General features: G+C 46.8%; 2 protein-coding genes across 2 annotated transcripts in view; both read left to right on the top strand.

Moving 5' to 3' along the window:
• The window catches only part of LOC135368174 (LIM/homeobox protein Awh-like), an 81,494-nt gene that overhangs the window by 45,264 nt on the left and 9,376 nt on the right, over nucleotides 1–26,854 (top strand). Inside the window, exon 2 of the mRNA XM_064601298.1 lies at nucleotides 1,096–1,277. Within this exon, the coding sequence (XP_064457368.1) occupies nucleotides 1,096–1,277 (182 nt within the window). The remainder of the gene's footprint in view (nucleotides 1–1,095; nucleotides 1,278–26,854) is intronic.
• Nucleotides 4,962–10,028, top strand: LOC135368173 (uncharacterized). The gene is made up of 2 exons (XM_064601297.1): nucleotides 4,962–6,088; nucleotides 6,416–10,028. Exons 1-2 carry the CDS (start codon nucleotides 5,093–5,095, stop codon nucleotides 8,294–8,296), a joined length of 2,877 nt encoding a protein of 958 aa, XP_064457367.1. The 5' UTR covers nucleotides 4,962–5,092; the 3' UTR covers nucleotides 8,297–10,028.

Genomic DNA, 26,854 nt, shown 5'->3' with positions numbered 1-26,854 from the left:
TTAGAGGTTAAGTGTGAGCGCGCCTTTCAGGGTTGTGCTGGGTGCTGCTTTTTCTTTCTGCGTGTTTGCGCCTTTTGCTCCTTCTTTTGCTTTTGGTTTCCTTCAGTACCTTGGTTTGCTAAAAGGGGTTCGTGTACATTTGATCAAAAGATGTGACTTCTCTGAACCTTTCAACATCTACCAGGGCAGAAAACTAAAAGTATTCGACATAGCGTGGTTTCAGGCCGCCTCAACATTCCTGTACCAGACGTCAAAGCTTGTATGGTACCGTAGCCTTTAAACGGGCAAGTTTTCCTCGATGGCACATTCTGAAACATCAAGTAAGCCAAAGAGCGTACCAGATTGACGTGCCTATATTTTTGTATCTTGGGGGGACCTAAATGCCTGCCTATTTCAGTCGTTTTTAGTGCCTAAATTTCCGGGCCCTATACTTATGAGTAGGGCCCGAATTTTTAGGCATTTGCCTAGAAATGCCTATAATCGCCTAAATGCGACATTTTCGGGGTTGCCTGCCTTTTTATCGACTCTGTTGAACTGTAGCCTTCTTTAACATCTTTAGACGCCATAACAGCCTTTTTTTTAGAGGTGGAAGTGTGAGCGCGCCTTTCAGGGTTGTGCTGAGTGCTGCTTTTTCTTTCTGCGTGTTTGCGCCTTTTGTTCCTCCTTTGCTTTTGGTTTCCTTCAGTACCTTGGTTTGCTAGAAGGGGTTCATGTACATTTGATCAAAAGATGTGACTTCTCTGAACCTTTCAAGATCTACCAGGGCAGAAAACTAAAAGTATTCGACATAGCGTGGTTCCGGGACGCCTCAGCATTCCTGTACGAGACGTCAAAGCTTGTATGGTACCGTACCCTTGAAACGAGCTAGTTTTCCGTGATGCAGCATTCTGAAACAGCAACAAAGCCAAAGAGCGTACCAGACTGACGTGCCTATATTTTTGTATTTTGGGGGGACCTAAATGCCTGCCTATTTCAGTCGTTTTTAGTGCCTAAATTTCCGTGCCCTATACTTATGAGCATCGACTGGACGATATCAGTGTACACAAAAGGGTGTTATCTGCTCTTGTCAGCGAGCTCTGTGTTGTTTTCTTGCAGACGGAGCAAGAGCTGTGCAGTGCGTGCGGGGAGCTGATTGCGGACCGTTTTCTTCTGAAAGTGAGCGAGACCTCGTGGCATGCCCGCTGCCTGCGCTGCTGTATCTGTCAGGTACCACTCGATAGGCAACCGTCTTGTTTCGTCAGGCATGGAAGCGTCTACTGCAGGCCAGACTACGTACGGTAAGTTTCTCATATATATATACTGCTCGGAAGCAATTTGTGTTGAAAGCTCGAGCAAAGAGGAAACATAGAATTGTTACACTTGAAATGCCGCGGAGCTCGGAGTTCCTGTTAGTCTTTCCGTGCAGTCATTGTTACTGCACGCAGTTGTTGTTGTTGCTCAATGGTCGTGGCGTTAGAGGCCTGTAGATATAGATAGAGAAGGAGTGCATACATCGATGTGCCCCAAAATTATTTTGGAATGCGGAAACACCACTGCCTATATACATGCCGTTTCCACCGCTTCCGGTTTGGTGCCGAAACGACATCCGGTTTCACAGCAAACACGCTCTGTGCCAACCGCTGTGCCGATTGATAAAGTTATCCTTCTGATTTGAGGAGAGAGAGGGTTGTATACGCCTTTTTGTGGCAATTGGCGTACGCCTCCTTCTCTCCTCGAATCAGAAGCGATAACCCTATCATTCGCGGCAATGGTTGGCGCACAGCCTGCTGTGTGGTGAAGTTCCGTTACTATAGAGTGTGTACGCCTCCTATTTTCAACAAGTTAGGGCAGAGAACGACGTCATTGGAAATGATGGTTGCACTACAGGTGAAGTAACGGCCGTTCCGCTAACGGCCTTAGTTTGCCGTGTGACTATAGGGGGGGGGGGGGGGGTATACGTTTATTTCTGAAAGGTCAGTCTGACCGAAGGTCGACTTGCTACTCCTAAAACAAAAATATAGTACAAAGATGACTATAGAGTACTATACACTTTCACATAATGAACTAGAAATGACGTGGCATAGTTCTTTCTTCGCGGTAGCAGACGCCACCGTCTTCATCTTTCTCTTTCTCCACTTTATCTTTACCACAACTTCTGGGTCGATCCCCGTGAGGGATACGATGCACGCTAAAAGCAGACGTTGTGTTCTGAATGCTGGTTGTCTAGAAGTGTGACAGGTGAAGAAGGTCGCAGAGTGTAGGACTCTTAAAACTGAACTTCACAGCATAACACTCTGGTGGCAAACTATTGCCAGCTTAGTCAAAGCTACCTTCACGAGTACTGTACACATACAACCGTCAAGGTTTCATTCGGAATAATCAAGTCGTTCTCGAGGAATTTGTCGAAACGTGCCGTAATAGCAGACGACGAAACCTGCGCTTCTCTCATGCATACGTCATGTATGACGTCGGCCTGCGGGTACGTCATCATTGTCATGGTAATTGTAACTTGCAGAAGCACCTTGGGTTGAGTAATCCCCTTTGCTCTCGAAATGGGGACACTCAGGCATATACCTCCGCGAGCGGAGAATGTAGTCCGAGCATTGACTGTGGGGTCTCCGATAATGTAGCGCATAATCGGATACGTGGAAGCTAAGTCGCGTGTTTTCTTTCCGCGACTATTTAATGCGGTTTTTAAATAAACACGCACTCCTTCTCCATGTACGTCGTCAGCGACACTTCATTTCGAAGCATGATCAGTGTGCAACGGGGAGTGTAATGGAAGCGCGCGTAATATATTTTTCGTCGGAGCTGTAATGGCTGTAATGCGACCGCGCACGCCGATGGCCAACGACTTCAGATTTGTGATTGTGGGTGGGGTTGTCCTGTCTCTGAGGATAGTTGTTCTAAACCACCATGCTTGCCACTTGTGCGTGTGCCAATGTGCGTTTTTCACCTGAGAACTGGAAGAAAATGTAATTTTGAAATGTAAACTGAAAGAAAATGTAAGTTTGTAAAAAGAAAATTGTAAGAAATTGCCGCGGTGCCCAGTACCTTCTGAAAGTCGTCTGCTCACGCCGATGCACTAGCGCGCGCAAAAGCAGACGATTTCTGTATCCTATCACGGACTTTCCCGCAGGGCGACGTGGCCGTTCTTATTGTTGCCAACACAGATCGCGGCATGCTCTGCAATCTTTATCAATTTAATTCGGTTATTTAATAACTGTGGCGTGTTTTGTCGGGTAAATTCGCAGTATTGCATTTTCAACAAAGGGCAATCGAATGGTACACTTTATGAGAGGGACAGGGGGTACGAGACCGTCCCTTTAATGCCTCATCTCACTCTTTCGCACGTACACACATAAAGTTAGCCAATCGTGGAAGACGATTTTGAAACACAGGTTTTCTCTTACACACACACACACACACAAACGATCAGGCTCCTTCCCTTGGTTGTGTTGCCGTTGCACGGAATGATGCCCTTATGCCGTTCGGGATACCGGTTGGTTAGGAGCCTGTTATGTGGTGAAGTTCTTACCGCGTAACACTATTCTATAGCCAACCATTAATCCCTCTTCCTCTCCACCTGATTTATTGAAAAAGGGAGTACGCCTTTTTGTGACACTTACGCGTACACTCTACAAACAGCACTTCACCGCATAGCACGTTCTGCACCAACCATTGCCACGAATGATAGGATTATCGCTTCTGATTCGAATGAAAGAGTGGGGCGTACGCCTTTCTGTGTCAATTTGGATATATGATAATTGACACAAAAAGGCGCATGCCCCCCTGTCTCTTCGAATCAGAAGCGATAACCCTATCGTTCGTAGCAATGGTTGGCGCAGAGCGTGCTATGCGGTGAAGTTCTGTTTTTAGAGCGTACAGTTACGTAACTGTCACAAAAGGGGCGTACGCCACAAACTAAGCGTGATAAAAGTATCATTCCGCGCGATGGTTGGCCTTCAGCGTTTTATGTGACGATTAGAGAGTGGATTTTTAGGCACTAACGGTGGGGCGCTCTTGATCGCATAGCACCAATCATCGTCGTGGATGATATCGCTCTGTCTCCCGATAAGCTGAGAAAGGGGGCGCACACCTTTTTATGTATCTAGCGAGCCCTTTCACCATCACCACCACCACCACCTATGTATCAACTTTCCTTCCAATCGGAAGATACAACGGTACGATTCTGAAGGTTGATTGACCTACAGTCGTAAAAAGAACTTCACTGTATAGCACACTCCTATAGCCAAACATCATCTGGAATGATATCGTTATCTGCCCTGATTTGTTGAAAACGGGAGGCTTACTCCTTTTTTGTGACGCTTATGCTGTTAATAAGTTCGCTTGCGTTAAGAGGACATACCACCCCCTGTTTTCTATGTGAACTTTGCATAGGTTTTGTGGCTGAACTACGAGACAGATCGTATTGCGGAAACCTTCATTGGAAAGGTGACGTCAAGATCTCTTAACTCTGGGAACTGAAATATCGCTCTAGCGTTGTAATTTTTTTTTACGGACCCCTGAAGGTGGGAACCCCTCTGTTTTCTATGTGAACTTTGCATAGGTTTTGTGGCTGAACTACTAGACAGATCGGAATGCGGAAACTTTCATCGGAAAGGTGACGTCAAGACATCTTAACTCTGGGAACTGAAATATCGCTCTAGCGTTGTAATTTTTTTAAAAAAAAGAAAAAGAAATGAATTTTGTCGCTACAGCTTCAAAAAATCCAAATAAATAAATGAAAGCAAATAAAAACAATCCGCTTCTGAGGTTAACCGGGGACATGTTTCAGGATTCAAATGACGCGTTTTTTGTGTGTTTTTAGCATTCTGTTTTTCCGAAAAAGAATTAAAAGTGAGTACAGGCATGCATCCAAGGCGTTTACCACTGATTCCGGAAGGTGGCGCCGTCCGCTCGCAGCGCCCGAACGTAGTCCGCTCGTAACCATCCGCGTATTGCGCAGCAGCTGATCGGCGTCCGTGGTTTCGGCGGTTCGTCCTGAAGTGAGCAATTCGTGGCTAAGTTACGCGTTTTTTTCACTTTCTTGTCCTGTTCATTTGCTCTCTGTCCTTGTGTGTTTTCTGCGTGTTCATAGTATTTACCCATTATGGCTCGAAGTCACGTCTACGGACAACGGAAACGTAAGAAGAAGGACTTTGCGAATTTACGTGGTAGAGGCAGGCATGTGACGGAGCCTGCGGATTTGAGAGATTTTGGTAATGCAGGATGCTCCAGCCGTGCTGTTCCCAGTGATCGTTGCACTTCGACGACTCCACATCGCGCAGATACCCTTGTAGGCTCAACCTTTGGTGGTAGTGTTGTTCCTCAAACTGTAACTGATGCCGGTCGGAATGCTTGTTTCGCTTCGAGCACAAGCGAAATTCGTCCTTCAAATTCGTCATTTGCTGATTCAGCTGAGGTAGATAATGTAGTCCCCTGCAGTTCAGGTTGTGACGAGCTTGCCGGTTCCAGAGCAAGTCCCGTTCCAATCACTGCCGCTGTTACACCCAGTCGATCTTCATCTTTCGATACTGGCAATGTTCACCAGACACAGAGTCAGCGCACAAGCAGTGTGAATGGTCGGCGTATAGTGGAGATTGATCACTTCTTCTCGTCTTTGCAAAGTTTGTCGGTACATAGTCCGTTTGGTTGCGGCCTGGCTGACATGGAAATTGTATCAGAACATCGGCGAGGTCTGTGTAGCTCTTTCAGTTTGAAGTGCAGGATGTGTCTGAGGAAAGATGTAGTCACAACAGAGGCACCAGTTGATCAACTTGTTCAACAACGCATGGACGTCAATTCCTCAGCAGTGAACGGTATCGTGTCTATAGGTTCTGGTTTCTCAGGCCTTCGCGAGCTCCTAGGTGCTCTGGACATACCCGGCATGGCTGGTAGCACGTACAGTAAGTATCAGGATATTGTTGCTAAAGGAATCGACGAAACAGCTTGGGAAGAAATAAGAAAAGCAGGCATTGAGGAAGCTCGGTTAGCTAGGGAGGCTGGGGACGTCGATGCTGACGGTTTTCCTATAATTACGGTCGTTGCCGATGGTGCTTGGTGCAAACGTTCATACAAGAACAAGTACGACGCTCTTTCTGGCTTGGTAAGTAAAAATTTATATCTACACTTAATAAAGGTGCCCGAAAAAGGAGGATTTATCTTGCACACCGCTTGGCAGACGGGATATACAGGAAGTCTGTGCCCACCATTTGTGGAAAGAACACTATGAGCATTTATTTGGAGGAAAAAGTTGACCCCTCTGGTGCTATTAGTGGCACTGCTGTCTTTTGGTAAACACACTTTCTAGAGTGGTATACATCCTGTGGCATTAATTCGTATGATACGCGTACAAATGCATAATTCCTCGAAACATTGTCATTGGGGGTAGAGTTTTGTGGAATACAATCCTGACATTTTTTCGTTTTTGCAGGCTGTAATTGTTGGGTACCGCACAAAGAAAGTACTGTTCCTAGGCGTCCGGAACAAATTTTGTACACTGTGCGCAAGTTCTAAGGCAGGGTCGAGCCAAAAAAAGCATCTGTGCTTCAAGAACTGGGACAGCAGCTCTACCAGTATGGAGAAGGATATCGTCGTTGAAGGCTTCAGGCGCAGCATTGAGTTGCACGGGGTAAAGTACTTGCAGTTGATCGCTGACGGTGATTCGAGCACATACAAGTCAATTCTTGAAGCTGCACCGTACCAGCATCAGGTAGTTCAGAAGGTAGAATGTCGCAACCACCTTCTTCGAAACTATGTAAGTCGTCTTCGAGATGTTGCTTTGGCAAAGAGAACAACCCCCATTCCCCCATCGTTGAAGAAGCTACTTCTGGATAATGCTGTTCGACTAAGAGTTGGAGTTGCTAGGGCTATTCACTATCGCAAAGAGCAGGCCGAGTTCAGCAAACAAGATCAGATTCGGAACCTGGTGGCTGATATCCGTAATGGGCCACTCCATGTGTTCGGCGACCACGCAAAATGTGCGGGTTACTTTTGCAGTGGTCCAAAAGAAGGGGAAGTCAATCACGTCCCAGAGCTCAGGAAATGCGGACTTTTCAATGAAATCCTTGTAGCGATGAGTCGTTTGGCAAACAATGGTAGCAGCTTGATCCTTGACGTTAACAATAATGCTGCAGAACATTTCAATTCTCTCGTTGCAAAGTTTTCTGGCGGTAAAAGAATAAACTTTTCCCAGAGGGGATCATTCGGAATGCGGGCTTCAGGAGCTGTCGTGTCTTTCAACTCTAAGCAGTACCATCGTGCTCTACATAAGGCAGTGTACAACACCAGCCCTGGGAAGTATGCAAAAATTATGCTGAAGCGTAAAGCAGCTGTTCGTGCTGCTTGCATAAGGCATCGGAGTTCTGGGGCTGCTCGCTGTAAGCGTTCACTTGAAGGTGCGCCTTGCAAGCGTGCTTCCAGCGACAACCACTATGGTTCCATAGTGGATGCTCCAGACATGAACCACGATGACTATGTTGAAGCTGCTGCGGCGTACAAGGATTCCCTTGTGCTCTCCCAACCAGATGCAGAGCAGCTCGAGGCTGATACTCGAGGTCAAGAAGGGAGAACTTTGTGGATGCAGGAGAGGCGAAAGCGACTCACCGCTTCTAATTTTGGCAAGGTATGCAAGATGCGAGATGCAACGAGCAGTGCAAGTACTGTTCGTTCCTTGCTCTATGGTCATTTTGACACTGAGGCTCTCCGATATGGTCGCGACACTGAGCCCATTGCAATTGCTAAGCTGCAGGATGAGTTAGGGGTGACTGTTTCACCATGCGGCCTTGTTGTTGATCAGGAGTTTGCATACCTTGCTGCAACACCTGATGGGCTTGTCGGTGATGACACTGTCGTGGAAGTGAAGTGCCCTTATTCGGCTCGGCCCCTTACCCCTGTGGAGGGAGTGCGGGCAAAAAAAATCACCTTTTGCACTATTGATAACTCTGGTAATATTTCGTTGAAGGAAAACCATGACTACCACTATCAGGTGCAGGGACAGCTCCACATCACTCGACGTCAGTTTTGTCTTTTTGTGGTATATTCTGGCGAGGAAATTTTTGTCCAGAAGATCGAGAGAAATGATGGCTTCTGGAGCAAAATGATTGGCCACCTTCAACTGTTCTACTCGCATAGCCTTCTACCGGAGTTGGTTGACCCTCGTCAGTCCCGTGGGCTGCAGCTCAGAGATAACAAGAAGAGTGACCATCAGGTTGCCTCGCTCTGTGATGCCGCCAAAACAACTTCCAATCAGGGCGATTCATCCAGAAAGAGACGGAAGACTGGTAAAGATAACTCACCTGCCGCTGTTCTGTAATTATGGCTAGACTGTGGATTTACGTGTCATTTAGTTTGTGCGGCTCCACCTTTGCCAAGTGTTTTAATGCATATTCATCCATTTTGCTTCATAATTTACTGAATGTTTTTCCATATACATGTCTTCGACTTTGGCTCAGGCTGCATATCTTCACGTTTGTGTTTCATATTTAAGTTACCTTTTTCCATTTTTACTGTGCATATCTGTGCATATTTTTCAATTTTCCTAAATATTTATATTAATATATTTCTATGTATAAATCCACAGACTAGTCGTGCGATGCTTGTCATATTTTAAACATGGCGTAAGAGTGTGAAATCTGAATCCAGCCATCAGCACGTGAGGATCTAAGTATGAGAATGATGCACAATCTCCCAACCGTAGAACCGTCTTCCCCGGCATTGTTGAAACACGTCTACACGTTGATGCTATATGTGTGAGGCCATCATGGTATTCTACCTTGGCTTGAGTGTATGAAGATATAGCAAAGCTGTCCCCAAACCGTCGTTCTTCCCAGGCATGGTTGAAACACGTCCACACGTTGATGCTACATGTGTGAGGCCATCATGGTATTCTGCCTTGGCTTGAGTTTATGAAGATATAGCAAAGCTGTCCCCAAACCGTCGTTCTTCCCAGGCATGGTTGAAACACGTCCACACGTTGATGCTATATGTGTGAGGCCATCACGGTATTCTACCTTTGCTTGAGTGTATGAAAATTGTGGAAAGAAACATGAATGGTATTCCTAGCACTTTTGAAGCTCCACCAGCCTGTTCAGATGTCGACATCCTGAGTATGAATCCATTTTGATATTTTGACAAGGTCGGTAAGTATCATTGTGCAGAGCTGTCTCCCAACTGTCGCCAGTTCCCCGCATTGTTGAGCACGAGCAACATCCCAACATGTCGCTCTGCGTTACGTCCTCTTGCCATCTTGCCTTTACTTGGGTGTCATTTCAACATATGAAAATTGTATTTTCAGATTCAGGTATCCAGTACTACTGCAAATATGATGGCCAGACACCCAAAGGTCAAACTTCCTAAGTGTTACTGTCTTTACCTGTCATTTGAAAATTTCCTACTCTCTCCCTGATTATGAAGCACCTGCCCTTGCCAGTGTTGTACCTGGTTCAGCATTATGTGGCCAATGATGAATGGTGCCCTGTTGGACATTTTTTTTCCATAAACACACACTCTGAGGCTTTAGCTGCCAACTGACAAGCATGGCAAAAGCAACTATCAGTTGCTACTTCATTGCTCAAAAAGGAAACTCGTTGCTGAGTAACACGTTCCAAGTTTTTACTATTCCCATATTATGAACCTGGCTCTGTCCACCAGGATGCTATATGTTGATGCCGTATGTGCGAGACCTTCATGTCAAAGTGCGCCTACATGCAGCGGACTGTATGGTACTTCATTATGTGTGTATGCCACATCGCCAATGATGAAATGTGCTGTTGGATACTGTATCCACGAATGAACATTCTGAGGCTACAAGCATGAGCTGATACGCATAAGTAATGCAGAAAACGTGACGGTGTATACATGCTGCGTTCTTCAATAAAATATCTCCAATCTACCAATAGTGAACACGTGCTACTGATTTCTTTTTAATCTTTCGGGTGCTGGCTGTCTAGGATTTTCTGCTTGCAGTAATCTGTGAACCAGTGGTTACTAACAATGGCTATTGGTCACCTTGACCAGATTTCATCTGAAGAAAAACTTGAGACCGGGGGAACACTGCAAACACATCTGTACGGACCACAATACGAATTTGAGGAGAAATACATTTTTTCTCTTGAAAAGCTTGCTATGAAGCATAATATATTTTATTAACCAAAATATATTGCACGAGTTGCACCCGTAGGAAAATACCCAGCCATCTCATTCAGGCTACAGTGGGCATCAGTGACTCGCACTCATAGTGGCAAGCAATGCAGTAGTCTTTCAATTTCAAATTTCACACGCATTATCATGCACCACCTCGCTGTGTTTAGAGTTTCTGCTCCAGGAAATATCACGGGGAGGGGGGCATATGTGCCCTGGACCAACTTCTAAGGAAACTACTGGTCTCAGGGTGCCTAGGGTAACGAGCAGACAGCCCAGCCGGAAGCTGGCAGACGGCATGAAGCCATTACAAAATTTCCATCGGAATGATGATAGTTGTTTACAAAATTTTATCGGGCAGGTCTTGTGTATGATGTGGGCCATTTGTACACTAATCATGGGACAAAGTATGCGATGGCAGGAGGAACAGGTTAGAAAAAGCTTTGACTACGTTGCTGCTGCTGACAGAAGTGAGCATAGGATTGGGGATCAGATGACGTGGTTGTTATAATACAGCAGGTAACAGTGGTAACATCGTTCTGTGTCGTCATGACATGGCGGCTAAAATGGTGAGCGTTCACCACGGTGAGCGCACAGGCCTGCATGCACTCGTGGGGTGTCCCTTAGCACGACACTCTTCACACGACTCCATTGGCTTGAGTACGATGCCACGACGCGGACCCGGTGCTTTCAGCCATGGTCCGTAGCGTTTCACGAGGGCTGTGCGGAGGATGCCTGCTAGGCACGATAACCCCCGTCCCGTCGAAATGTGATAGCCATCCCGTGAAAGCATCCCCTCTTTCACCTCCTTGTTCCTGGTAAAGACCTTGTGCTGGAAAAGATATTTGAACATATATACGGAATGTTTTTGCAAACAGCACTTCACAAAGACAGCAATACAAGTAAACCGGAATTCCTGGTAGGCATGTGCCAGTACTTCGTACGCATTTTATTTTCGGAAAAATTGCGCGATAAAAAGCAACTGGAAACTAGCTTTGTGATACTTGAATTACAAACAGGTACCGCATCAAGACCATCAACTGTTTGTAATTCAAGCACCACAAAGGTAGCCCCAGTTACTTTTTGTCGCACTGTTTTTCCAAAATTAACGAGCATTATAAAATACCTGCCATGACCACCAGGAAGTTCCAGAGTTAGCGTTCGAGAAGCGACTACTCACGTCAATGCTCAACACCGTAGCGTCACCGGCACGGACAGCTGGAATCGTGCGCAGCATCGCGTTATATCCCTGAATTGTGCCAGAAAGTTCAGGCCGCCTTGTCTGTGGCATCAGCTTATACAGGAATATATGCTCCGCGTAGCCTTTCGCCACCTCAACGGTATCCTGTGAAAGAAGACCATTCATGGAAATGAATCTTCCCTGGCGTGTCAGAGGAAATGGGTTTTAGCAGCACAGAGATTGAAATCGTTGCAATCTGTACTTACTGAGACTTCCCGCAAAACAGCTGCGGCACTCTTCCCATCCTGGATATCGTTGCCACCGATATACATGACGATCCAGTCTACTGCTAGGTGCAGTCGATGGATTTTTTCTCTCAGACGGGCCGCTGTAGCTCCGGGATAGCTAAAAGTGACGATTTCCACGTCAGAGTCTACGAACAGCCTGTCGCGCGTCATAAACTTCAGCTGGCTACTGCCAACCAACGCGCCTTTCATCGTTTACGTTTCTCTGGGATCACAATGCGTTGTGCGGCGAACTGCAAAGTCAGTTGATCTCCGAAGAAGCTGCAAGGGAGAACCATGCGTGCGTCTGTGGCGTGCGCGAGACGCAGTTGGCGCCGTTGCGTAGTCCTCCTCTCCACAGCTGTCTGGTCGTCTGCTCGCTGAGGTCGACGCGACCACCAAGCCTTTGGCAGCCCGCTCGTGCAGACGCGGATGTTATGTGACGGGGCCCACACAACAAACCCATCGCATGCAAAAATATAAATAAAATCAAATGCGTTTGTGGTGTTTTGCACATTGGTTTAGGGCCTTATGGACCAGCAAAACCAAATATAGTGGGATGACCGTGAGGGTGGGGACGTTTGCCACAAGATTTCGCGGCACGCTACCCAAACCCGGATTTATTTGTCATGAGCATTCTGCATGTATTCCTAAGAATCCTTCGCTGTAGTGGGACGATCATATGTTTAAACACTAAAAACAACAAATTATTTATCGAGCGGTCAAAAGCTTCCTTTTATGAACTGTATATGCACCGCGGAAAGGATGGAAATTCGCCTGCGATCTCTGACGGTGAAAATGAAATCATAGTTCGATTGCCGCGGAAATAAACACTTTCTTTTATTTTTGAATCGGATAGTCCGCAATTGATGCAAACTACACTATGATAAACAGTCGCGTCCGAAATATCGAATATTCAGACAAACAATTCAACACGTCAGCCTGAACAGACTGGAAGACAGGTTGCTTTATCTTGGAATTATGAAATTTTTATCGTGGTTGAGGAAGGCCCGGCTAGCATTAAACCCCATAAAAAAGTAACAACAATACAGTGAAGGAAGTAACAAATCGATACCTGCCGTCTGCACGCACACTGTATCACGAAATTGGCCAAATCCGGCGGCCATTTACTCAAAATCGCCGCCAAAATTTTGGCACGATTTTCGGGTATGTTATGGAGCTATCCTTCCCGAGAACACAGAAAGAAAATTGGAATGGACAAATGGGACTGGCCATCGGGCCCGCTGCGAGCCTGGGGAACACTTAGAGCAGAGGTGGGTTTGGATAGGGCCTCAGTATAGAAATATTGGTGTATGGGCAGGGCACGGGCCTAAAAATCCGGCCCATGCAGTGCTCTACCCCTTCTCAAGAGGCAACTACAGTGCCGAAATGCGCATGACCTGTGCATACGTGCACTGTTTGGTTTGTTTGATAGCTGAAGAAACTCGGGACGGGGGACAAGACAGCCGTTTCTATAGAAAAGCGCTATCACGCATTTTGTTTTCCCAAATGTTCGCGTAAGCCAGACGGACACTTGGTAGTTCGACGAAATGGGCACTTGGACCGTATGACGTGCAACCCATTATTTGAGGGTGAAATCCATACCCGACCCCTAAATCCTCTGACAAGACCCGCCACCCGCGCTCTACCAGAAAATGAAATCCACACCCAACCGGACCCGACCAGCAGGGGCTGCGGCGCCTTTGTTTACTTATTATTTGGTATGATCTTTTCTCTTCGTTGTTGTTGCTGTAGCCGTTGCTTGTTCGTGGCCGACCCGCCAGCAGTGCTTGTGCCAAAAACGCTGCCCGCAACAGTCTCGCTACCCGCGCGGGTGTCAATAATATCACCCGCAACCGACCCGCTACCCGCGGGAAACTCCAAACCGGGATCCGCACCGCAGGATAGAGCGTGTCGTGCAGAACCCTGCCTGCACTACGCCTGAAAACTCCGCACTTCGGCTTTCCTCTTGATCAGCGTCTCACTCTGCTTCACGGAGAGAGCGGTGTCGTGTGTACGCGGTTGCTCCTCTCTGGCTTTGTTGAAGGACGCTCCTTCTGCTGTTCAAACGCGCCCACCACGCCTGTGGGCCCCAACGTGTGTGAGTGCATGTGTGTGGAATTTTGAGTAGCAAGCCGTAGCCATCTGGCTGACATCTCCTAACCCCTATGTAGAAGAAGAACCGAGACCCGACACAAACATTCAGCTGTCGAGTCTCATGAAGTCTGTTGACGTACATGCCGCACCATGTGTTGTCGAATCCGAACCTGGCACGGGCACGTGCGAAAAACGTAAAGCCCGGCCCGACAAGGCCCGCGCAATGCTCTAAAGGGGAGTGCGAAACCCTATCGAAATTTGCTAGCAGTCCTGTGCGAGCGCACCGGCCTTGAGTTCTACTATGAAATAATGGGAGCGCTTTCACGACACCAATCGACAGCAACGAACGTCATGGTTCAACAGCGTAAGTGTCACTGGCAAGAAAAGCAGGGATGTTTTGCAACGGGATGTTGCAGTGTCATATGACCGTCGACAACCCCGCGTCCTTTCTGGATACTGCTGCCTCTGACAAAAATCGCTATTCAGCTCAACTGGAGTCCCCCGATACTCTCAGGGACACGTGATCCTGTGACACCACGAAAACTGAAAACTACGATTACTATATCACGAATAGACACCTCCACGGACAGTCTCTGCGTATCGGGTGAAAAGCTTTAGCCCGCTGCTACCGATCAGAGCAATCTTCATCCACGAGAAAGCGAGGTGGTAACGGCAGTAACGGCGGTACGCGACAGTCACACGGCATGTTCGAGAAATGCCAGTAAAACGTAAACAGCAAACGCGAGACAACGAAATCCACCGCGCAAAAGCAAATCGGGGAAAGGAGAAAATCTAAAAATAAAGGAAACACAACCCAGCTCATAGGTCTCCGCCTGTCACGTGGGCTTGTCGTGTCCTCCAATCAGAGACGCGATGGACTTCTTACAAAGTCGGAGGAGTGAGGGCCCTCCTCACTCCTCCGACTTGTGGCGCCATCTATCGCAGAAAAAAGTTCATTTTTGAGTTGAGACGTATGTGATATGTCCTCTTAAGTGACGCTTATGCTGTTCCCCTACTCCCTCTCTTCGAATCCAGAAGCGATAACCCTATCATTCATGGCAGTGGATGGCGCACTTAACGCCCTATGTGGTGAAGTCCTGTTTTTAAAGAGTACGAAGAGGAATGTGCAAAATAAATAAATAAATAAATACGGACAGAAAGAACGGTGCTCTGCAGAAGACAAATGGAGAATTGGAAATTATTACAACAAACAGCCTGTTCCCGTATCATCATCATCACTAACTATACAGGACATTATCGGGTAAACATAAACAAGCCCCGCCACAAGTTCCGGTGACACGAAGACTTCCGGTCCATCCGCGACTACAAGGACCCTCGGAATCAGCCGCCGTGCAAGAATTATATACTTTCGGTTTCATGATTTGTTGAAAACGGGAAGCGTACACCTTTTTTGTGACGATTTGAATTGCCACAAAATGGCGACCCTCTCTCTCTCCTCAAATTAGAATCGATAACTGTATCCATCGGCACAGTGGTTGGCGCAGAGCGTGTCTGCTGTCAGACCGGAAGCGGTGAAAACGGCAGGTATATTAAGCTGCACGCTGTTACATGAAAAGGCAGTTTCGCATATACAGGGTGTTTCAGTTAAATCCCCGGGCTAAATAATTCGCGAACGGGTGCACCAATCCACGAGCTTTCTTTTTTACAAGTATCTGTCCGATACCACCTACAAGCTGCACACCGTGTGAATGAGTGGGAGGCGCTCATTATTAAAATAAAAATGCAAATGAGTTAAGTAAAAAAGCGCAACTTCTAAAGCAGGGCGCTGTCGGCATTAAAATGGGTACTACCCCTTTTGGGACCTTCAGTGGACACCTTTTAGAGAAAAATCTGCCACCGAAGCGGGTCATTTGTTGCAGTAATTAATTGGTTTCGGTTTACGTATTTTTTTCGCGGCTGGTCGCGGCGAAGCGCAAAAGGGCGTATTTCATTGGTGTAATTAATTGGTGTAAGGACGTAATTCATTGATGGATAAGGGAGTGAAAGAGCGTCCTTTTGTGCTTCGCAGCGACAAGCCCCGACAAAAATACGTAAACCGAAACCAATTAATTACTGCAACAAATGACTCGCTTTGGTGGCAGATTTTTCTCTAAAAGGTGTCCACTGAAGGTCCCAAAAGGGGTAGCACCCATTTTAATGCCGACAGCGCCCTGCTTTAGAAGTTACGCTTTTTTACGAAACACGTTTGCGTTTTTATTTTAATAATGAGCGCCTCCCACTAACTCACACGGTGTGCAGCTTGTAGGTGGTATCGAACAGATCCTTGTAAATAAGAAAGCTCGTGGATTGGTGCACCCGTTCGCGAATTATTTAGCCCGGGGATTTAACTGAAACACCCGGTATAAGAGTGTCGCTTTAACACAGTGCAGCTCTAATTGGCCAGTCAGTCACGAAGATTCCTAACTACATTCCGAACACAATATAATTCCTCCCACGTCTCCGGACCTTCTCGACCACTTTCTCCCAGACTTGCCCTCACAAAGCCAATTCACCAAGTCGCACAACGGCTCACGTCATTTCTCTGGAAACTCGAAAGACTCGCGAGGTTCCCCGGCCGCGCGTATTCCGTTCTGCTCCGGCGGATCCCTGGAGGTTCGGCCGGTGTAGGTGTAATTAAGCGTTAAATGCAGTAGGAGTGATGTTGGGCCCGTTGGCGGTTCCCCGCGGGGGGCTCCCCAATTGAATCAAACGGGAGAGGACCTCGGGGGAGCACGGCTGAGATGGCCGGATATGCCTTCAGTGAGGGACCCGCGCGTTAAATAGGCTGCGCTAAGTGGCCACGTGAATCGCGTCTACAAGCAGTCGATGCGAGGGAGAGAATGTTGGAAGCGATATCGTTATATGCGGACGGTTCGATGTACAAGGTCCCGTGTCTCGAGTTGGCGGCAGGAACATTAGACGCGATCGAAACTATAAAACTTATTCGCTCCAATTCCTACACAGTATTCTTATACCTCTCATCGTCGAAATGGGTGTCTTCAAAGGCGGACATACGTCATACAGTCATGCGTCATAGTGTGTTCACTTTTCAAGAGCCGCCTACTTGTGTATAGACGACCTGCGCCCCTACGTCATTGATTACGTAACGCCGCCGCGCAAAGCATGCTGGTGGGCACTGCGAGTTTTCTCAGCCTATCAGCCGACGCGTTCTTCCCGCTTCTTTCCCACCACTGCAAAATATAACCTCGAACCGTTCTTCTTGTGACGTCACATGTTTGTAAACGGAGGGTTCACTCTTGAAAATGAACTTCACCGCATAGCACACTCCTAGACAACCGTCATCTCTAATGATATCGTTATCTGCTATGTTTTGTTGAGAATGGGAGGCGTACGCCTTTTTGTGACACTTATGCTGTTCATAATTGTCACATATAGGCAGCCCTACGGCATGGATTTCCCCTGGGGAGCCCAAGTAGGGAGTGCATATATTGTGCGTCAATTAGGGCAGTAAAATAATTTGGTTGAAGACTTGGTGACATGGTGCTCGGGGAGGAGGTAGCCATCGTATGCCCTGGTCCGGATTCACAGGGAACTGTGCCGCTCATTGGCCCTTAGCAATGTGACGTCATGCCATTGACCTGCCGAACAGATCTCATACATACACTCTTAAAAATGAACTTCACCGCATAGCACGCTCCTAGCCAACCATTATCTCGAATGATATCGTTATCTGCCCTGATTTGTTGAAAACAGGGGGCGTACGCCTTTTCTGTGACAATTATGAACAGCATAAGTGTCACAGAAATGGCGTACGCCCCCCGTTTTCAACAAATCAGGGCAGATAACGATATCATTCGAGATAATGGTTGGCTAGGAGCGTGCTATGCGGTGAAGTTCATTTTTAAGAGTGTACGTGCAACCGCCCTTTGCTTTACTATTATAATATTTTTTCCCAGTTCTCCAAGCACTATAGAATGGGCTGTTAGATGTGCAGTTATAGATTGCAATGTTCCAAAGGTTCCAACGTAATCGAACCCCAGGTTGTCTCGTGCCTCATATTGGGTTGCCTCAAATCTCGTTGCCTCAACACCGCAAACACTGTGTCTATTCGAATATACATGGTGCCCTGTGTTACTTTATCCCAGGTTATCTTGTGCCTCAAATCTCGTTACCTCAACACCGCCAATACTATGTCTATTCGAATATACAAGGTGCCTTGTGTTACCTTACCCCAGGTTGTCTCGTGCCTCAAATTGGGTTGCCTCAAATCTCAGATTGCCTCAAATCTCGTTACCTCAACACCGCCAATACTGTGTCTATTCGAATATCCAAGGTGCCCTGTGTTACTTTACCCCAGGTTGTCTCGTGCCTCAAATTGGGTTGCCTCAAATCTCAGATTGCCTCAAATCTCGTTGCCTCAACACCGCCAACACTGTGTCTATTCGAATACACAAGGTGCCCTGTGTTACTTTATCCCAGGTTGTCTCGTGCCTCGAATTAGGTTGCTTCAAATCTCAAATTGCCTCAAATCTCGTTACCTCAACACCGCCAATACTGTGTCTATTCGAATATACAAGGTGTACTGCGTTACTTTAAAAGCAAAAAAGAAAAAAACAAGGAAAAAGGGGGAGAAGAATAAGAAGTACGTCTTCCGTTCTTTGACACCACTTCCACGCGGCGCGGCCGAGATAGCGGACTTGGTGTGCCGACTTGGATTGAGATATCCCACGTTTATAATCCAGCGACAACAGACAAGAACGGTGCACGTGCGACGCATGGAAGCGACGGCTGCGAATGACTTACGGCCGCGATCACCGAGCACCTGGCACATTTCCTGCTGGCGCCACGCTGGCTCGCCGTTCTAGAAGGTCTCAATGAAAACGAAAGCCCTCATAAAGACTCGCCTGATTTAAGGTGGCACCGCTGGACGCGCTTGTGTCGTGCAGGAATGCCATCTGCACACACATATATACGCGCAGAAAAGGAGAGTGGAATATATATTCCGTTTCTCGTTTCTTTCTTTTTTTTTTTTGTTTCTTCTTTTTTTCTTCGTTTCTTCTTTTTTTTCGTTTCTTTCCTTTTTTTTCCTTTTTTCGTTTTCTTCCCTCTTTTTCGTTTCTTTCTTGTTTTTTCTTTTCTTTCTTTGTTTCCTTTTCTCTCTATTTTTTCGTTTTCTTTCCTCTATTTCGTTTTCTCCCTTTTTTTCGCTTTCTTTCTTTCGTTTTTTTCGTTTTCTTTCTTGCCGCCTTCTTTCCTTTTTTCGTTTTCTTCCTATCTTTTCGTCCCCTTTCCTTTTCCGTTCCTCTTTACGAAAGGAATAGCAAGTCGGCCTTTGCCTGACTAACATTTCCTTGTTTTTTTTTCTCAATAAACATATCCCCCCCCCCCCCCCGTTTCTCGGCAATGTTGAAGGACTTTCTTGGGGCGCTTTGCTCTTTCTCGTGCCCCCCCCCCCCCCCCTCGCAAGCACAAGGATATAGTGATGGAAGACGCGTGTATTAGATGCGTTGTATAGGCTTCGTATATTAGTGCGCGATTACATTACTACATTAGACCATCATTGTTGACAATGTCATTGCGATGCATGATGGCCTGATTGTAGAGGGAGGTGAGTTGAAGAGCGTTGATCGTCATTGACGTCCACTTTGGACGAACCATGAATATTTAATTGAGTTGTAGCGCGTGTTGACCAATTAATAAAAATAATTATTTTAAATTCAATAATTAGTAACGATCGAGCTTTCTTGGGATCAGAATGTCCTCGACAACAAAGACCATTTCCAAAATTTGACTGCAACTAACGTATCACAATCGTTGGTCCAAATCCAAAAACACTCCCCGTAAACTAGTATTCGATATCACCGTGCGCCCTGAAGAAGAAGAAGAAAAAAAAAAAAACAGAATCCTCGCACAATGTTACACGAGCACCGCAAAACCAGAAACTTCCCACGGCAAAAGTTACTTCTTCACACCATACCCAAGACGTAACCATGTTTTTTTCCCACCGCGTTACCCGTCAACAACAAGAACCGCGACATCCAACAGTCTCCGCTTGTCCTTTTGACAAGTACAAGTGCTGCGCGCCGAACAAGAAAAGACCCTTTTCCTTTCACCCGTCTCCCGCTCCCCAGCGGGACATAAACTCCTGACCAGGAACGAAAGGTCGCGGCTCATGATTTCTAACCGATTACGGGGCAGAGCGCCGTGAAGAGGCACGGACACACCGCCGACATGAATCTCTATTATGAGAATGTTTACGAAGTGGCTCGCTCACAAAGGACACACTAAAATCGCGGCGACAGAGGCGGGGGACTTCTGCGAACTTCGCTCCTGGACCGAGGCATCGGTCGGGGTACCGTGGCGCCGACGCCGGCACGCGAACCGCGTTCGGACGAGACGCATTGTGGACCTATAGAATAGCGCGGCGGGAAGTGTCTCGAGCGATAAACTCTACCTTTGGCCCAAGTTTATTTTTGCTCGTTTAGAAAAGGAGCGGCCGGGGATGGCTATGCATGCTCTGCAACAGACGGCACTTCAGGAAGTCTTTGTCGAGTTTTATGGCGCAGTTCGCGAATTAAGTTCTGTACCTGACGTTTGTGTGGGTTGGCTTTCAATGATTGCGTTGGTAGCGTAGGTGTAAAGGTGTTCTTTACAACGTGAACGGGAGCTACGTGTACTTTCCGACATATGGCATACTCACGTGGGTGTTGTATATGCCTCGTGCTGTGTACATCAGAGGTATTTTATTTTTATTTTTATAATGGCTGCGAACTATGCTTTACTTGATGTGGCTTATCCTTATTGGACTTTCTCATGGCAGAGAGAGAGATGTAGCCCAAAGTCGTTGTAATGGCGAAGTAAATGACGAACTCGTTCTTTATTTATTTATTATATATAAAGCAGAAAACAGAAAATTTCTTTTCTTAATAACGCGTCCTGGAGTAGCCAGTCCCGAGTGGCTCGAGACTAACATCTCCATTTTTTTCTTTTAAAATCAATCAATCAATCAATCAATCATATAGGCTGTCATGCGAGAGACGTGTCATGGATTACCAGACTTTGGATTGAAAAAACAAGGGGGGGAGGAGGGGGTGATGTCGAAATAGCTTGCCGTTGTTGGCCGTTCGAGAGTGGGCATCGTCACGACCATAGAAAAAAAAAATAGGGAGGAGGAAGAAAGGTGAAGGGTTCAGGGTGAAGTATGGGTAGGATGGATGACACTGATGAGACTGAAGTGCACTGTGGATGAGAAGTGCACTAGAGGGGTCTTTGCACGAGGGCCGTTTCCTGGAGAAAACGCACGGTGTTGCGAGTTTTGATGGTTCGTCCTGCATAAGAACCTTCGGGGAATAGGATGTATACGCCAGACCGGCCATGTGCTTGTTGGTGTCGGATAGAATTGGTAAGGAAGGGAGAAGCAAGAGACATTTGCTTTTGCCTCACATTTACTTTATCTTTCCCGGTTTCTTTGCAATTGCTAGGAGTCCACTGAATGACTTCGCCTTGTACGATAAAACGCATCGTATGAAATATTTTTGTCCAAGTTTCCTTTGGGACACTGTTGTGTTGGCTCGGAATCTGCTTGAATCATCCGGTTCCCGGATGGTTGTTTTCGCCCTTTCCATTCTTTTCTTAATGGCCGCACTGCCTTGTAGGCAGCTCAGGTAGGTCAAGCGTTTGCGACTGGACTATCTGTACACATAGGATGGGAATACTCCTCTGTTTCACTGATGATCTCAATGGTGCATGGTGCGTTTCATTGCGACTCCGCGGGTTTGCCATGTTTGTCTCAGGGGGCATTTCTTGCCATTGCTGTTCGGTCTCGTGTTCACTCTTCTAATGCAGGGTTGGTAAGTTGACTATTTGTGTTGTCCGGGCTTCAAACGGTCAAGTCATTTTACTCTGCGCCACAGCATCACACCTGAAGCGCTATACGCGTATACGCGTACACAGGAGCAGAATCCCTACGGATTATTGTAGTGTAAGATGAAGCAATCGACAGTTCACGGGAAGAACTGTGTCGCCGCGTGTCGGGACCGGTGCTCGGCGTACTTAGCAGACGACACCGACTGCGCGCTTTTCCTGTCTTCTACAAAATCCAGTGCCTGCGCCCAACGCAAACTATACAGAAGGTCTGGTTAACTATACAGAAGGTCCTCCTCTCACTCCTTCGCACGTAGATATAGAAAGTCGGCAAATCGCCACATACGATTTTCAAGCACATCCTTTCTGTGGCTTTTTGTGGTTTCCCGGCTTTTTTCTGACAATTATGCTGTTCATAATTGTCACAAAAATGGCGTACGCCTCCCGTTTTCAACAAATCAGGGCAGATAACGATATCATTGGAGATGATGGTTGGCTAGGAGCGCGCTATGCGGCGAAGTTCATTTCTAAAAGTGCAGAACTTCACCACACAGTACGGTGAAGGCCAACCACTGCACGTACTCTAGAAACTGAACTTCACCGCATGGCACGTTCTGCGCCAACCATTGCCACAAATGATAGGGTTATCGCGTCTGATTCGAAGATTGAAAGGGGGGGGGGCGTACGTCATTTGGTGCCAGTTTGGATACATGATAATTGACACAAAGAGGCGTACGCCTCCCTCTCTCCTCGAATCAGATAACTCTATCATTCGTGGCAATGGTTGGCGCAGAGCGTGCATGCTATGCGGTGAAGTTCAGTTTTTAGAGTGCAGAGCGATACCTTTATTAGACCCGGTTTGTGGAAAGCGCGGGGGCGTACGCCTTTTGCGTGACAGTTAATATAAGTGTCAGAAAAAAGGCGCACGTCTCCCGTTTTTACCCAGTCAGGGGGCAGAAAGATGTCGTTCGGGATGGTGGTTCGCTAGGAGCGTGCTATGTGGGAGAAGCACGGCAAGCCCTTTCACCATCACCACCACCACCACTGTTTTAGTTCAACAGACGCTTATTGAAGACAAATGTCGGCACAGTTGCCTGTGAAGTCGGCCCAGGACGCACGATCCCCGCTGCGATAGTCGTGACGTTGGCCGCCTGAGCGTGGCCGACTATATACGGCAAGCAGGTCCGTCATCACTACCATCACTACCACCACCATCTGGTTTTTGGAGTGCACGGCTATAAAAAGTGAGCTTTTTTTAGGAATAATTAGTAAAACCACGGTCCCGTGGTAAAGCGTAACATGGGTCCCTAATTGTCACAATCCCGTATTATTGCGGTAGTCAATACAAACTATTGATAGTTTGACAGCTTATGCGGCGGCTTTTGACTCATTTACGGAGTTTTTTGAAAGATAAATTTTTTGAAATAGTGTTGGATCGTTAGCATGAAAGAAACAAACAAACAAAAAAAAACGTTTACGTAAAACAGACGAACTTCATTCCGAAAAAAAAAAGGAGAAGAAATGTTCGCACTATCTTTTTCTTCGGAATGCAGCTCCTCTGTTTTATGTAATGGGTTTTTTTTTTGCTTTTTTTTGTAATGCCAACGATCCGAAACTATTTTAAAAAATACAATACTGCGTACCTATATAAAGGTATTTGGAACGATTGATAATACAACTGGGAGCAGACTTGTACAGTGTTCTAAGTGACTAAGTGCAGTGTTCAAGTACACTGCTAACCGTGGGGAATATCCTGCAACATAGTCACAAGATATTCTTAGCAGACGACAGGAAAGACGCTGATGGTGTCGTCTGCGAAGTGTCGTCTGCTAAGCGCGCAGTACGCCACTTCCGATATTCCGCATCGTGTGAATGCTCACATAACACGGGACGAAACTTAGTCTCTGTGAACAGTGTTTTTGCTTTTTTCTTCCACTAGAATCTTCCGTGAGGATGTCGCTCGTGTGAATACACAGTTACGGTTTGTTGAAGCAGACGACATCCCGACTTTACTTTATGTGCCTACACTCTTAAAAATGAACTTCACCACATAGCACGCTCCTAGCCAACCATTATCCCGAATGACAACGTTCTCGCCCCTCAATTGTTGAAAACGGGAGGCGGAGCCTATTCTGTGCCGTGCATAATGAGCACAAAATAAGCTCCTCCTCCCGTTTTCAACAAATCTAGGGCGAGAACGTTGTCATTCGGGATGATGGTTGGCTAGGGGCGTGCTGTGTAGCGAAGTTCATTTTTTAGAGTGTAGATATAGGTGGCGAAAGAGCGGGAGGAGGTATTAATCGGGTTTGTGTATCCAGGTGGGGCTGGCAGCGCACGAGAAGACATGATGTTATGACTAGAGGGCGGATTTTTAGCCACTAACAGATAGAGCTCTTCGTCGCATAAATCTTTCTAGGCCAACCTTAACCTTCAGAATCGTATTGTTTTATCTTCCGACTGGAAGGAAAGTTGATACATAAAAAGGTGTGCGCTCCCTTTCTCAGCTGATCGGGAGACAGAGTGATATAATCGGCGATGATGATTGGGCGTGCTATGATGTCAAGAGCGCCCCCTGTTACAGCCTAAAAACCCGCGCTCTCTAAATAGTTATGACGTTCTCTGCGTCTTCCGCCGGAATACTCTGGGTGAGCCTCGCTCGCGTAAATACACGGTATGTCTCACGACTTACGTACAGAGTAAAAGCACAATTAACTTAAATTCACTCTCACCAATTACAACCCCCGTCCGCTGTGGTGTAACCAGCTTTCAACCCGACACCCTGACGTGCCGAAGGGTCGTTTGTTAACTCAACGCATGTCCCCCACATTTCTGATTCCACGCAGTCCCGGGATGAGGGAAGAAAGGGAGTTGTACTCATATGTAGAACAAGGAAGCAAATGAAACAATAAAAGAGGGGTTCTCCTTTGTAGCGCTCCCGTTAAATTGGATTTCCGGCAAAGGCAGGAGTTCGCCCGGTAGGCACGGTCAATACGGACGTACGATGGTTAGAAGTGGGTTTCACTTCACGTGCAACCCGCTGATATATACGCAGTTATATGCGCACGTCCGCACATATGGTCTATTTTAGAAATAGGAAGAGTCGTGCACGTAATTGAACCCTGTAGGAACAGAAGGTTCAGCGCTTTCGGGTTTAGCTGAGAAATGCCGACAAATATATACGCCGGCAAATTTTTTCATCATTCTGTTTCAACCTAAAACGCTAAATACAAATGGACGGCAAAACTATTACGCTCGCACGCACACGCACAAAAAAAATAAAAAATAAAATAAAAGAGAGTTCTGCTTTCACGCTTTAGGTAGCACCACTTCATTGTACACCAATAAGGTGTTCCTGTCGTGATGTCTCACAGGAGCGAATTTTTTATTGATATTTTGTTTTAAGGCTGCGGCGAGATGCCAGTTTTGAAATTTCGTTGCGATTTATATTCGCCGATAATTGCGGGGTAAACCATGTACACGCAAGGAAAATCTCCGAAAAAAACGCAGATTTCATGAAAGTAAATTAATACCAAAGAACGTACGCTGAATGCAAAATTTTCACTTCACCAAAGACACCGTTACCTTGATATTAATACAGAAGGAACGGGACTCACGCGTTGCTTGGTCCGTGATTTATGAGGGAAAGAAACCGCAATGTCCGCTTCCCTTCTTCTTCTCAAGAAGCGTGACAATGCGGAGGGGCCTCCGAGTGGTCTCTTCAAACGATCTCCGTCGCTGATTTGACAGATCGTTTGAGGAGACCAATGAGGGTCCGCTCCGCATTGTCACGCTGCTTGAGAACGTGAGGGGAAACGGAAATTGCGGTTTCTTTTGCTCATAAATCACGGACGAAGCAACGCTTGAGTTCCGTTCCTTCTGTATTGGTGTCAAGGTAACGGTGCCTTTCGTTCCGCGGAGAAAATTTTGCGCTTTAGTGCGCGTTCAGTCGCCACGAAAAGGCGCACGCCCAGCGTTTTCCACGAAGTAGAGAAGTTTAAAACGCCCTAAAAGTTTCCCCCCAATCTTTGTGCTAAAAAATAAGTGCAGATTATTTATTGGAGAGAATTTCATTGTGAGCACGTTATAACAGCAGCCGTCGTGGAATAACGACATTTCCCTTGCCCTATCATCATCAATCGTCTTTCCCTATGTCGTTTCAGAGGCCACCTAAAGCCCGAATCCCATAACAAGCGACACGCGGCAGATACACGCGAGAAGCGACAAAATCGACGTCACTGCCGCCACACGAGCGTCAAAAAAGCTCAGTCGCGGCTGAATATTTCTGCATCTACTCCCAGTAGATATTTGTAGCATGTCGCTGAGTTCGTTGCCTGTTGTTTGACAAAACCAGCTAGATTTGACGGCGTGAAACAAGAACTGAACGCGTGGGCAAGGGAAAGGGTGGAGAGGGCAACCAACAAAAGTAGCAGACGAAGAAGTGGGCGGGGCGTTACGGCGAATATTACATAGCACCTTCATTACAAGTTCTCTACGTTTTGACGAATGAAATACTATTTTTGGTATATTTATGGCAATTTACAACTTAGCTCGAATAAAATAAGCAATGCTTCTCCAAAAACATCATTTCTCGGCGACGAAATGTCGCTGCTCAAATGGACCAGGAAGTCGCGCCATGACCAGACGCGACAGCGACAAATTCTGCAGCGCGTCGCGTGTCGCTTGTTATGGGGTCCGCGCTTAATATTGACAGCATCCGCGACCGCGCTACTTGAAATAGGTGTGCCCTCATATGCGCGGTATCGTCATCATCTATTGTTGTTGTTTGTAGGAAGAAATCCCAACGACGAAACTGTTTTGTGTTGTAAACCGTTCTACGTTTCAGCATACGAACTCTCTCAGGAACGTTGTGCCATATACCACGTAGAAATGGAAAGGGTTGCACACCCCGGCATCATTTTGGATTATGTGGCTCCCTCTGTTGGACGTCCGCAGAGACACTAATGCTTATTTGCGGTAAAATGCTCGTATTCGCACATGTATGCGCAGGTACGTATAGACGAGCGCGTTTTTAGGGCAGTTTAGCCCAGTGGCAGTCCCAAAGGGGGGCGGCGGTCGCCCCCCCCCCCTTCCAAAGCATAGCCTGGTCCAGTTTTCGTCTCTTTCTCTGTGACACTCTCAAGGAGAACGAAGAGGGCGCCCTCCCAAACTTGTTACTCATAAGACTTCCCATCGTCTAGCATACCAATCCTTCCCGCTGACCGCAACACACAACAGACGGGACTTAGCTATACACTCTTAAAATCTTCACCGCATAGCACGCTCCTAGCCAACCATAATCTCGAATGATATCGTTATCTGCCCTGATTTGTTGAAAATGGAGGCGTAC

Source organism: Ornithodoros turicata, chromosome 9 (genome assembly GCF_037126465.1).
Source record: "Ornithodoros turicata isolate Travis chromosome 9, ASM3712646v1, whole genome shotgun sequence".
Lineage (NCBI taxonomy): Eukaryota > Metazoa > Arthropoda > Arachnida > Ixodida > Argasidae > Ornithodoros > Ornithodoros turicata.
This window is presented reverse-complemented; position numbering and strand designations above follow the sequence as displayed.